A 13288-nucleotide genomic window follows, 5' to 3' on the forward strand; every position below is an offset into this window, starting at 1 on the left:
CATTTTTTAGTTGAATTTCAATTTTTTTATTTTATTTTTTTATAGTGTATTGTCATCCTCCTTATGTCCTTAATAAGTATACCAAATTTCGAGTTAATCCGACGTTTTGAAGGGGGTCAAAATCATGTTCAAAGATTCCGTTACAAACATACATATGTCTGAAGCTAATAATAAAAGCTTATTAAAAAACTATGACAGTAATAATTTTATAGCTTCGCTCTATTTTCTTGACCAGTATCAACAGGATAAACAAAAATGAAATTAATTTTTAGTTAGTTGCTATTTAAGTGTGCTTTTTAGTTTTTAAGCTACATATAATATTATTATTTTCCATGTATGGTGTTAGTGACAATTCAACTAACAAATATTATATGATTATAATATAACATAATAATAATATTATTATATAGGCTAATAAGTATGTATGTGTGTTTGACTGATTCAAATATAAATCGCACATTTACCTTGAAACAAAAATAAAAGGAAAATAAATCCGTTATATCAATCAAAATGATTCAATTTAAAATGACTTCGAGTTTGAATGAATCTGAGTTAAACTACGAGTATTTAATGAACAAAATAACAATTCATAAGTCTCGGTCACAATTACCTACGAGTGAGTCAGACATAAACCACGACAAGTATAATGGTATTTTGCGATAGACAAAAGCCTATTGTACATTAGTACTAATACAAGGGGAACAGCAATCATCGCTAAACACCATTAGGTAACAAAGAAACGAGTTTTCAGTAAGATTTAAACACCATTTTACTCTTATCGGTGTTATCTCCGCGAGGAGTATGGCGCCGTAACGTCACGATTTCAAAACGATCGCACTTTCGACGTTGGATTCCCTTGCGTGCCTATCTAATAATCCGAAAGAAGGTCGTTGAGACGAGATAATAGGGCTTACTCCGACGACGACAACAAGAAATACATAGATAAAATCATAACACGCGCGCGAAATTGCCATAGTATTTTATTGGCTTGTTTTCTATTGCCACTGCTGGTTAAGTGACGTCACAAAACGCCAACAACGTATTTTTAATGCCAGTGACAGTTAAAACAAATTTACAATCCATCACAGTTCCCACAGATCGTTCTCGTTGCACATGCAAGTGCTACCGTCCAATAAAAAAAAAGTACGTGTCGTCGACCCCAGAGTGCGTCATCAAACGACAAAGACCGTCATTTCCTTCGTCACGTATAAGCACGGAGAGCAGATGACGATCAATTAAAAAGTTTGTTCGCATTAACTATGCGGGAATTAGTTAGCAGTACGGCCTGCGTGCCAGATGGACCCGACGAATTTCTTTGAGTGAAAGATAACGCCAGAGTTTGGAACTTCACAATAAATGGATATTAAGCTGGCGTGTCTTTGATGTTCGTCTAATGCTTTAATGTTAATTCGACTAAAGGTTCCTCGTTGAAAACCTCAGATAATTGATAATTCTGAGTGTTTTTTTTAGGTTTTATTGGTCAAATATAACATAATTTGAATTTGGTTTCAGATTTGTCCTAATACCGGACTCTGGCATGGATTACAACAGCTTTGTCACAGTAGAGTATATCCCATTATCCCTAAAATGTTTACTACTGAATGCATTTGTTGACGCAACCTAAAATTCAATTGTGAAGTTATAAATTCGAACACTTTTTAAAAAAAAAAAAAGAAAATAGTTGAGAAAATACCAAAAAAAAGAAGCCCGCTGAGTTTGTTTCGCCGGTTCTTCTCAGAACTGTGGCTTTTTTTGGAACCGGTGGTAGAGTTAACATTTTCTTTTACATTTTGACATTCAACAAGTGTGTTTTTGATGACATCCAAGTTGAAATAAATGATTTTGAATTTGAATTTGAATTTGAACTCATTCTCCATACAAATTCTCTATTTAAAATATGTAACAAAAAAATACCACAGCTTTTTGTATTTTTCAATCACTATGACAAAAGCACGGTATTATTCGTGTACCTACCATAATTAATGACATCGATTCATATAAATTCGTTAAATACTCAATAATCAGAATTCATTTATTCATGTATAATGTGTACTTATTGTATTAAGAGTGCACAATGATATTCAATTTTTCGTTTGCAAAATATTGAGAAAAATGATTGAGAAATCGCTTTTAGATATATTATCGAATGTATGATATCTGTATTAAATTTTATCTCGTTTTGTTTATGTTTCCTCTTTTAGAAAATCAAAAATTTTCCTTTTACGTACTATCAGATTAAAAAACTTATTGTGAGTTTTTCAATATACTAAGTATTGCAGTAGTTTCCAAAACACGACCAAAGCAAAATTAATGAAAAAAATCGTCGTCTGATTTAACGAAAAATTCAAACTCACCTTTCTTTTGCATAGCCTGTTCCCACAGTAGTGATGTTATATCCTGGACCCAAGAATTCCTGATGACTGGATCATTCGTCTCCAGCTTATAGGACTTCAGGTTTCTCTTCTTATACCAAATGGTGAATTTGTGCTGGTCGTGTTCCTTGGCCGTGATACCGAGGTCGTCCACTGAGATGTGATCTTTGTATATGAAGTACTCTACCCTTTGTTGCTGCAACGGAAAATTAAACTATTAATGTGCTGATTCTGGCTTAATTCCGGTGGGCAACCAAAAAAAATCATCTATGATTAATATAATTTACTGGTGGTAGGACCTCTTGAGAGTCCGCGCGGGTAGCTACCACCGCCCTGCTTATTTCTGCCGTGAAGCAGTAATGCGTTTCGGTTTCAAGGGTTGAGCAGCCGTTGTAACTATACCTGAGACCTTAGAACTTATGTCTCAAGGTGGGTGGCGCATTTACGTTGTTGATATCTATGGGCTCCAGTAACCACTTAACACCAGGTGGGCTGTGAGCTTGTCCACCTATCTAAGCAATAAAAAAAAAATTTTTTTTTATATAACTAATACAGATACTATGAACGCCAGACGGCCTCGTTTACAAAATCCTACTATAAATTGTTTCGATGAATCGCTTTGAATGAGGTTACAATTTCGTACCCTGTTAATATAAAATTTGTATAACATGATCTGTCTGACATAATATTTTTAATCCCGCGCCCTCAAACAGCTGAAGTCTGCGATGCGTGATAATTGTCGTATCACGGCATTCGCAAGGTCATTTAACTCGCCTTTGTATTCAAAAACACTTCGTAATGATATTTTTAACTTGTTTTAAAAGATTTCTTGTAATATATATCTATATATTAATACGTGAAGCAAAAACTTTGTATCCCTTTTTACGAAAATTACGCGGACGAAGGAGTATGAAGTTCTCCGCACTTGTAGAGAATATAGAGAAGAAGTGCACAATGCTAATATTTGTTTCAAATAATGCATAAAAGATACATTAAATCAATAAAGAAAACATTACACACACTACATACCATGTATTTGACGCACACACGCATGCATGCATACTATTTATTGTCAAACTTTTGTTCTTGACGTCTGTTGTCAAATTGAGAATAGATTAAATATTGTTTGTCTTTGTTAATATTTTTTATAGTGTAGCCTTGGTTAAATTTGTGATTATAGAAGTATAAAATACAATCATAATAATGTACAAACTTACAATTCCAATTAATTATAGTCGAATTTCGACTACTGCGGGACCTCTAGTTTTGTAGAAAAACGTTTTTTGTTTATTGTGTGATAATGTTAATCAGAGTACAAAAATAAGCACCGTGTGGTGAATAAATAATAAAACGTGTTATTTTAACCAAGTTAATAGATAAACATAAATGTGCATTTATTATATAGTACAGAAGTAACAAATTTTGATAAGCCACTTCGTGTACTTTAGATGTAAGTCAAACAGATTTATGGCCTTGGCTTTTCCAGTAACATTTAATTCTCAATGTGTAAAGAAAATTCGTAACAATGGTATAAGAGATTCGAGACATTGTTCTATTCAAGGTTATGTACTGAACTAAACTATTTTCATATTCACAAAAAAACAAGTCCGAGATTGCATTGTATTTACGAAATAAGTTTCATGTGTTTAGTAGCAACGTTGAATAATGAATAAAAATTACGCCAATCTCGAACCATTTTTAAATATTAAAACTCTAAAACGGATACGGTATCTACTGTTATAATCTATCTAAAGCTCAGAGTTTCAAGAATCATATTATGTATTTAAATTAAGACTAGCATGTGTATTTTTTGTTTTTCAATATTGATTTATTTATATTTCTGTTCTTTACTTTTATAATTTGTCAAATAGAAAGATGGATTCAACATCTAAACGACGTTCAGAGGTTAATGACACGTTTCTAGCACCATAAATTTAATACATATGTGATTTCCGATAAGTGCACTTGAGTCGACTATTATCAAAGCCGGCAATGTGACTTTTGGATAATTATTGGTAAATCAGAAAAACGAATTATTGACTTTGTATTCCATTGGCAGTCACAAAACTCTTCTTAACGACATCTTAGATAAATAACAGATTAAGCTAATACTTTATTTAATGCAGGTTTTGAACCGTATTCTTTGAAGGAGACGATATATTCAAATCAATCTGTATTGACTTATCAATAACATTTTTTTGTCCAAATGCACAGATTGCCACCTTTGATAATAGACGACTCACTTGTCAACATAGACTTAATGAACACGCGTATTTAATACGTGATCTGAGTAGCCTGAATTCGCTTATATGTAGCTGTAATTGACAATAACACGTCCAACAGCACGATGCAAATATATACACAGGAATCTATTTAAACATCATAAAACAGAAAATGAATGTGAATGTTCTATAAATGTTATGTCCTTGGTGAGAAGTTAACCGATCATGTTACATTAAGTATTAAGATTTCGACAAACTTTAAGGGCATCTGGTCCACTGGTCAGAGCATCTCAAATATTGTAATATCCCGGTAATTTGAAGAATTTGTGTGCCGGTCATCGCTTTGTTCTACATTTTTATAGTCGAAAAAGCATGTTCGCCTTATTACTTGAATTAACTTAACAGCACTTCCTATTTCGGTTTCCCTATTCAAATTACCGATCGAAATATAGTTTCTTCAAATCTATATATTAATACGTGAAGCAAAAACTTTGAACCCTTTTTACGAAAAATGCGCGGACGGTGGAGTATAATATTTCTCACACTTATAGAGAATATAGAGAAGGAGTGCACAGTGCTAATATTTTTTTTTAAATAATGCATAACAGATACTTTAAATCAATAAAGAAAACATTACACACACTACCATGTATTTGACACACACATACATAAAAAAATACTCTTTGTTTACTGTGAATTGGGAAACTTTTGTCATTGTTTAAAGTCTGTTGTCGATTTGAAAATAAATTAATATTGTTTGTCTTTAATATTACTGATTTGGCGAATACTGTGATTATATTATCGAATTATAATAGTATTTGACAAGAGAACCATAATAATGGTTAAACTTATAATTTCAATTAATTATAGTTGAATTTCGACTACTGTGGGGCCACTAGCTTTATCAAAAACACATGGGAAAATTTCTAACACAAGTGACGTAAGACGTGGACATAATATAAAACAGACTTATCATTGACCAGAATTGCCTGTGCCTAAAGTTGGGATTAGTGAGACGAGATTGCATGTGATCGATTGAAATCATAGCTTCATATCTAAATAACATATTATTATCTCAAGTTAACCCTATCGAAACTCATTTCAACCGAATTTTTGGTACTGTTGGGTTGACCGGATTTAAGGAATTCGAAATTGAAAAGAAATAAACGAGTAATCAACTTTTATGTGATTATTCTAGGCTCATCCAGGCGAATAGAATGCGGGCTTCCCGGAACTCGTCCTGACGCTTAAGATGTCAACCCTAGATGCGGCTTACCTATTGATCACCACGGTCAAACTGTGTATCAACATTCATTTGAGGAACCCGTGAAAATTACACTTAAAGATACCGCTGAATGTTCAAGAAATTCTATCTATTTGCTCTCACATTGGTCTATTTATTACCATAACAGCAATAGGGAGTTCCAGTTTGAAGGATGGGTCAGCCCTTGTACTATAGAACTGAGACTTAGAACTCATGTCTCAAGGCAAGTGGGAGCATTTACGTCTTTAATACCAGTCACTTAGCAACAGGTGGACCGTGAATTTGTTCATCTGTCTAAATAAAAAAATCTGTAACTCAACTATTTATCCAATTACCAAGTATCGGTATGCTATTAACAAACCTAGAAAAGGCATTCCTAGAACGACTAGAATTTGTTCAAACAATGGAAACTTATCTGTAGCAACTGTTACTTGAACCCAAGAAGTCTTTGCTAATACTTAAGACAAACTAACGCTACTAGAGCAAAGGAGGATCCTTCGTTTAGGTAATTCTAAGAAAAACGTGAGTTGCTAAGATAAGCACGACTTAGTTGCCTCCGTTCTCTGATTAAACCAGTTGTGATTTCCCCGTTCGACCAAACAAGCTTCAGAGGGTAATGTTTTTTTCTTTTAAAATTGTTTTATTTCACCTATTGCCTTATTAAACTGCCGAATCTTATACCTTTAAACGAACAATTCTTGTATATATATATTTATATAATCTGAATCTCGGAAACGGCTGCAACGATTTTCATAAAAATTAGTATACAGGGGATTTCGGGGGCGATAAATCGATCTAGCTACGATTTATTTTCAGAAAATGTTGTTTTATTCGTGTTTTCAATAATCAACTCTTCCCGACATCTATTGGCGAATAATAATACTATTTTTCTTAATTGAGGGCAACTTACCGCTTTAAAGACACAACAAGATGGCGTTATAAAAAAAAAAAAAAACAAGCAAAGCTCAGTCATCATCTAGTAGAATCCATGATTTAAGTATATTTTAATCATCCCGTGATCTCAAGAACTCAAAGATGAGTTGTGTCGTGAAACAAAATACAAACAAATTCGATTGAACGTCTAAATTATTGGTGGCAGAGTACATTGTGATCTATTTACCACAATTCGACTTATTTCCGGCGCGAAGCAATGATTGTTTGTTTTCTGAACTGCGTACAGAGTGAACTTTATTACAGTGCTATTAAGAACTCATGTCTTAAGTTTGATGGCGACAGTCACAATGTTTTTGCATGAGCTACCACTGAGTGCCATGTGTACATTGATCTCGTCTGCGATCTACGGAATAATTTTTTTTTCGAGACATTCATTGAGCATTCCTATAATCTATTACGTCATATTATCCGTAACTAGGCTGTTTTAAACAATACACACAGCACGCAGGATATGAATCGTCATCATCCTATCGACGACGCGCCGCCGCCGCAGTGGCGCGACATCGCAGTTAAATGTTTCATTGTGTCATATCTGCCGCTACAAATGAACCACGAAGTGCATGTCGTTACTAAACACCATTTCTATCAGAGATAAAGAGTAAATGCCAATTAAGTAATTTCTATTGCTATGAAACTTTCTGATAAAAAAAAAAAAATTTGTTGTACTTCTTAACTAACGCCCTCTTGCAGCCACCGGAGTTTATAGGCGTCATAAAAATGCTGACGTCACAATTATCACAAATGATCTGTATAAAGAAAATCCTGCGCAAATTAGAATGATGAATTGCATCGGTGTGAACAGGAACAGTGTGGTAGATTTTTGGCAGATTTCGGAACTGCCCGATCTCACGGTAATAAAAGGTAACCGAACTCCATAGATATAACGTGAATATTGCCACCCGCCTTGTTTCAATTACTACTTTTTCGGGCCGGCCCTTACCTCATACGAGGCGTCCATGCCTAGGCAGAAACGGCTGTCATCACCCGCAAACAATGACTTATTTTGTCTTCCTACCAAAGCTGATAGCCTTGAGAGGCTATTTCAGCGTAACCTTAACTAGTAGGTGCGCTCACGGGGCTCAAACCGGAGTGATGCTAACACTGACCCTAGCAAGAGCAGTGCTTCGCAGAATCTACCACCGGATCGGAAACGCGACCCACTGAGAAGATCCGGCGAGAAACTCAGTGGGAATGGCTTATTACTTCGCGGCAGTAATATACAGAACTTCACGATACGACCTACCATCACTAAATACCCGTTACTTGATAAAAAACCAACGACATCCGACACAATGACTATACATACATATGCCCGATCGCACTATATCATCCGTTTCTAGATAATTTATAATTCGAATTAAAAAAAAAACATTATATTTAAACAAGGATTTCCCCCTTCATCTTTTTTTTTAGGGAAATAACATTCTAATGGTCATAACTACATACAAAATTTACAATATAAACGTTCATACGACAATAGACTCTTATCATGCCCGACCATGTCGGCTCCAATTGTGCATAAATATTAAAACTAACCATTTTATTGTTATCAACATGTGAGTCATTGAATAACTATTCGGGAGCTTTGTAAATATCAATGCTTTTTTTTTTTTTTTAATGAAATAAAAACAAACAAAACTTCGGAACAACAATAAATTTTGACGATGAAAACAAATTGAAACGTAAAAACAAATTTTATCGCGGTTAAAAGAAAAGAACAGTCGTTACCTATATTGTTATGAAACTACTGTTCGAGAACTAAAGTTTTCTGTCGTTATATGACGGTCTCCCTGCAATGAAATCTAAAGCTCAAAACTAAAGTTCTCAAAACTATCGATATAAATGCCGCTAGGAAAACTATTACAGCTATAGACGGGCAGACGAGCTCACAGCCCATCTGGTGTTAAGTTGTTAGTGGTACCCATTGTTACTGGAGTGTTTGGCTGTTTTGCGCCAACAATAAGCTGTATTATAATTTTGGGATGGTAGGAGAGACTGGTGATAGACTGTTGGGAGTGGGGTTTACTAAAAAACACCCGAATCTGAGAAGTCCTAACAGTAGAGGGCCTTAACGGTAGGCAGCGGCTTGGCTCTGCCCCTGGCATTGCTGAAGTCCATGGGCGACGGTAACCACTCACCATCAGGTGGGCCGTATGTCCGTCTGCCTACAAGGGCAATAAAAAAAACAGCTATTTTGCGAGTTTTTTTTTTTTTTTTTTTTATTGCGTAGATGGGTGGACGAGCTCACAGCCCACCTGATGTTAAGTGGTTACTGGAGCCCATAGACATCTACAACGTAGACGCGCCACCCACCTTGAGATACAAGTTCTAAAATCTCAGTATAGTTACAACGGCTACCCCACCCTTCAAACCGAAACGCATTACTGCTTCACGGCAGAAATAAGCAGGGCGGTGGTACCTATCCGCGCGGACTCACAAGAGGTCCTACCACCAGTAATTACGCAAATTATAATTTTGCGGGTTTGATTTTTATTACACGATGTTATTCCTTCACCGTGGGAGTCAATCGTGAACATTTGTTGAGTACATATTTCATTAGAAAAATTGGTACCCGCCTGCGGGATTCGAACACCGGTGCATCGCTTCAACACGAATGCACCGGACGTCTTATCCTTTAGGCCACGACGACTTCAAAAAGTGTGCATCTACTACCTTATCGGAATCGCTACCCGCGGATTAGATCTGGCGAGAAACTCAAATGATTGTTGTTAGGGGCTAAGCACCAATTCAAACTCTTCAACGAGTTCTTCGAGTAAGACAAGTGGGTCACTGTACCAAATGGCATTCAAGTTCGTGACAAATGATTTACATCACACGACAATATTCCTTCATTGTGGATTTATTAGTGAACGCGCGATAGATATATACCGTTTTTATCTACACATATAAATAAAATTGCAGTGTCTGTTTGTAATATTGAAATAACTGCTTTTTACTACATGCATATGAATATATACGTTACATCTACGAATAAATAATAAGTCTATTTATTCGTAGCGTTACATACACCAACATAACATTTTTTACTTTTTTTTTTGTCTGTCTGTCTGTCTGTTTGTTCCGACTAATCTTTGGAACGGCTGGACCGATTTTGACGGGACTTTCACTGACAGGTAGCTGATGATATAAGGAGTAACTTAGGCTACTTTTTTTCGACTAGCTTCGCCCCGCGGCGTTACCCGCGTTACGACAATAACCGCGGGTAACATCGCGGGACTAAAATTTTATGTTTCCGAAGCGAAGCGAGCGCCGGTCGCTAGTAGTACATATAATAACCCTGCACTTTGATCTATCCCAACATTGTCTTGTTCAATTGATTAATCGTCTAGTAAATTTTTAGATTAAGTTATCTTTCTAGTATGAATATTCTTTAATATAATTGTAAATAGACATGCTTTCACAAAAACCGACTTCAAATAGAAAAAAAAAGATATTCCAAAACAAATTAATATACACTAATAACAATAATCATCGAAATCGGTTGACATGATATTGAGTTATTGAGTTATTCATCTATTTGTAGCGCACGTACTTAATGCAAATTTAAGGCTTATATGGTTTTCTCGTGGATACCATTATCAAAACTGGATCACACGGGAAGCGTCAGCTTTGTAATAAAAAAAGAATCATCAAAATCGATTCACCCAGTCAAAAGTTATAGAAGTAACAAACATTTAAAAAAAACATACAGTCGAATTGAGAACCTCCTCTTTTTTTGAAGTCGGTTAAAAATAGAGTACGTTTCGGGAGAACATACGTGCTACTAATTATTTTTGCCTGCTCAAAAACATTTGTCATATGGCGTATATGATGTGTTGATAAAATAAATTAACGTACCTTCCTATAGACAGCAGTGATGAGAACGAGTTTGTCAAAGAGGAATATCCTCATGAGCTGTCGCCAGCGCCGAGCCGTGTCCATAGCGTAGAACTCGTTCTGACGAAGCAGTCGACCTTGGTTCAGAAGGTTTAGGTAATGCTACAAAAATACCAATCGATCTATTATTGAACTCATAACAGCATATCAGGTGATAAGTAAAATCAAGTATCTAAATTTCTTTTTTTTTTCAGTTACTCACTCCTATTAATGCGGCTATCACATGAAAAAACGGAATGATGAGGATCAGTTAAACCAAGGAAAAGTCAAATAGTTTTAGGTCCCAAAAACAAATTTAATGAGTAGGTACCTTCCATGTACGAATTAAAAACAAGTTTAATCGTAAAGTAATTACATTACATTTTAAATCTTTTTCAGTCGACAATTTAGAATCTATGAATATTTTGGCGATGTCTAAATTTTATTAATACCTTATTAGGTATCCTCTATACCTACAGGTGCGAGCCAGTAATAACGCAAATTTATGAATTTTGCATGTTTGAATTTTGTTTCACGATGTTATTCTTTCATCGTGAGAACCATTCGTGAACACGCGCTAAGTATATAACATATTATGTATTGCCTCAGAAAAATTGGTATATCCCTACGGAATTTGTACTCCGGCATAGACACAGACATAGCAATACACACGGCGTCTTATCCTTTTACCGCCTTCGATTTTTCCACGATTTCACCCAAATCGGATGTTTTAAAACATAAACGATCAACAAACGCCTTTAATTATGTACTTTATAACATATATATTTAAATTAATCAAAATTAGCACGACCTTCGCAAACTCAAACAAATATACAAGCTTTAATGGCCTTCTTATCTATGAAATGTATATTCCAAATGATAAAGATAAGACTGTGCTAATAGAATATTATCATTGTGTAATCTATAACGTGGATCATTTATATTTACGAGTATAATACCTCAACTGTAACAAGTAATAGAAAGTACTACATTCACTCAGTTCAACCGGGTTCATAAAAATAGTCTTCGTGCTATTGTCTCAAGATAAATTAACGTGTTTGATATCGGTGACAGATATAGAGAATTTTCTAACCAAAATAAAATGCAAACTTGCCTCTCAATCTTCAATTTAAATACACATCATGGAGTGTTTATTGTGAAAGTCTTTACTACCTCTTATGAGTCCGCACGGGTAGATACCACCACCGTACCTATTTATACCGTGAAGCAGTAATGCGTTTCGGTTTGAAGGGTGGGGCAGCCGTTGTAACTATACTGAGACCTTAGAACTTATATCTCAAGGTGGATGGCACATTTACGTTGTAGATGTCTATGGACTCCAGTAACCACTTAACACCAGGTGGGCTGTGAGCTCGTCCACCAATCTAAGCAATAAAAAAAAAGCTACATTTTTGCTATTAATTACTAATGAACAATGAAATAATAAAACGAACTAAATTCAGATGTAGATGAATAAAAAGCCACGTCCATTTTCCTAATGACGCAATAATGTGAGTAGTTTTCACTTACCGGACAGTCGGTTATGTTTTCTAACGCCATTATTTCATCAACAGCTGTCAGCACGCGTTCTATCATAGTTTTAGCTTTCTTTAGACTTTCCAAAGGAGTTTCGTCGTTTTCCGATACGTCTCCGTTGCTTCCTCCGGTTTCGTCGCTGTCGACGCTCAGTTTTGATATCCTTGAATCTGATTCGCATCTTTCGTTTTCATAATTCGTGTACGTCTTCACTAGATCGGCTAAAAATAGTTTGTACCTCGGAAGTCTCTGGACTGGTTCTAGTAAATAGCTTGACAAGTCTAATCTGTCGCCCAATTCGAATTGTCTTTCCTGTGAACCAAGTATGATTTCAATAAGTCTACTTAGGGTCATCAATTTTTTTTTTCAAACTTTTCATTATTGTTTGGGAATTTGAAAATATGTTCCCTATGAAGTGTACAGCATACAGATCATTAAAAAGCTTCCTTGAAATTATGTTTTGTTTACCACGGAGTTCTTTAATTATTCTCTTTAAAAACTCTAATATGGAAAGCCAAAATCTATGAAATAATTTCCGCACAAGATCGTTACCACAATAATACCCATTATGTCTGATTGTGAGTTTCATTATCATCATTTTGTGGCCACAAAATCGCATCGATAGATTACCATGAATGTGAATGTTATTCCGTATCTCGTATAGGATACGATACATATCAATTTTATAGCCTTTCACCAGCTTTCATACGTAATTTGGGTCGAATGATATGTGATCTGGATCGAAGTGGGTTTGGCTCGGGGAGAATCACATTCGAATAACTAGACTGAATGTTTGTTAAAAATAAATAGTGCGTGATTATAAAATTCAACTTTCACTTTGTACGAAACAAATACTTTAGAACACTTAGGTACATCTAATATTGGAATACCTAATCAGTATGGGCTCATTAAAATTTTCACATTTCACAAAATTGTGCTCATCCATTTAAGCTATTTAAGTAAGGACCCAAGAACCACTTAAATTACAAGTAACATGTTCATAATAATCCAAGTCTGAGAGTTTTTCAAAACTAATCCTATCTATATATTAATACGTGAAGCAA

At 35.1% G+C, this 13288-nt stretch overlaps 1 protein-coding gene across 2 annotated transcripts in view; it reads right to left on the reverse strand.

The window, feature by feature from the left end:
- The window catches only part of LOC114240147 (uncharacterized), a 39676-nt gene that overhangs the window by 7970 nt on the left and 18418 nt on the right, over window positions 1-13288 (reverse strand). For both annotated transcript variants that reach the window (XM_028170597.2, XM_089740240.1), the window contains exons 4-6: window positions 12219-12536; window positions 10671-10811; window positions 2355-2568 (exon numbers count right to left, since the gene is read on the reverse strand). In XM_028170597.2, coding sequence (XP_028026398.2) covers window positions 2355-2568; window positions 10671-10811; window positions 12219-12536 — 673 coding nt within the window. The remainder of the gene's footprint in view (window positions 1-2354; window positions 2569-10670; window positions 10812-12218; window positions 12537-13288) is intronic.

Source organism: Bombyx mandarina, chromosome 04, assembly GCF_030267445.1.
Source record: "Bombyx mandarina strain Sakado chromosome 04, ASM3026744v2".
NCBI lineage: Eukaryota > Metazoa > Arthropoda > Insecta > Lepidoptera > Bombycidae > Bombyx > Bombyx mandarina.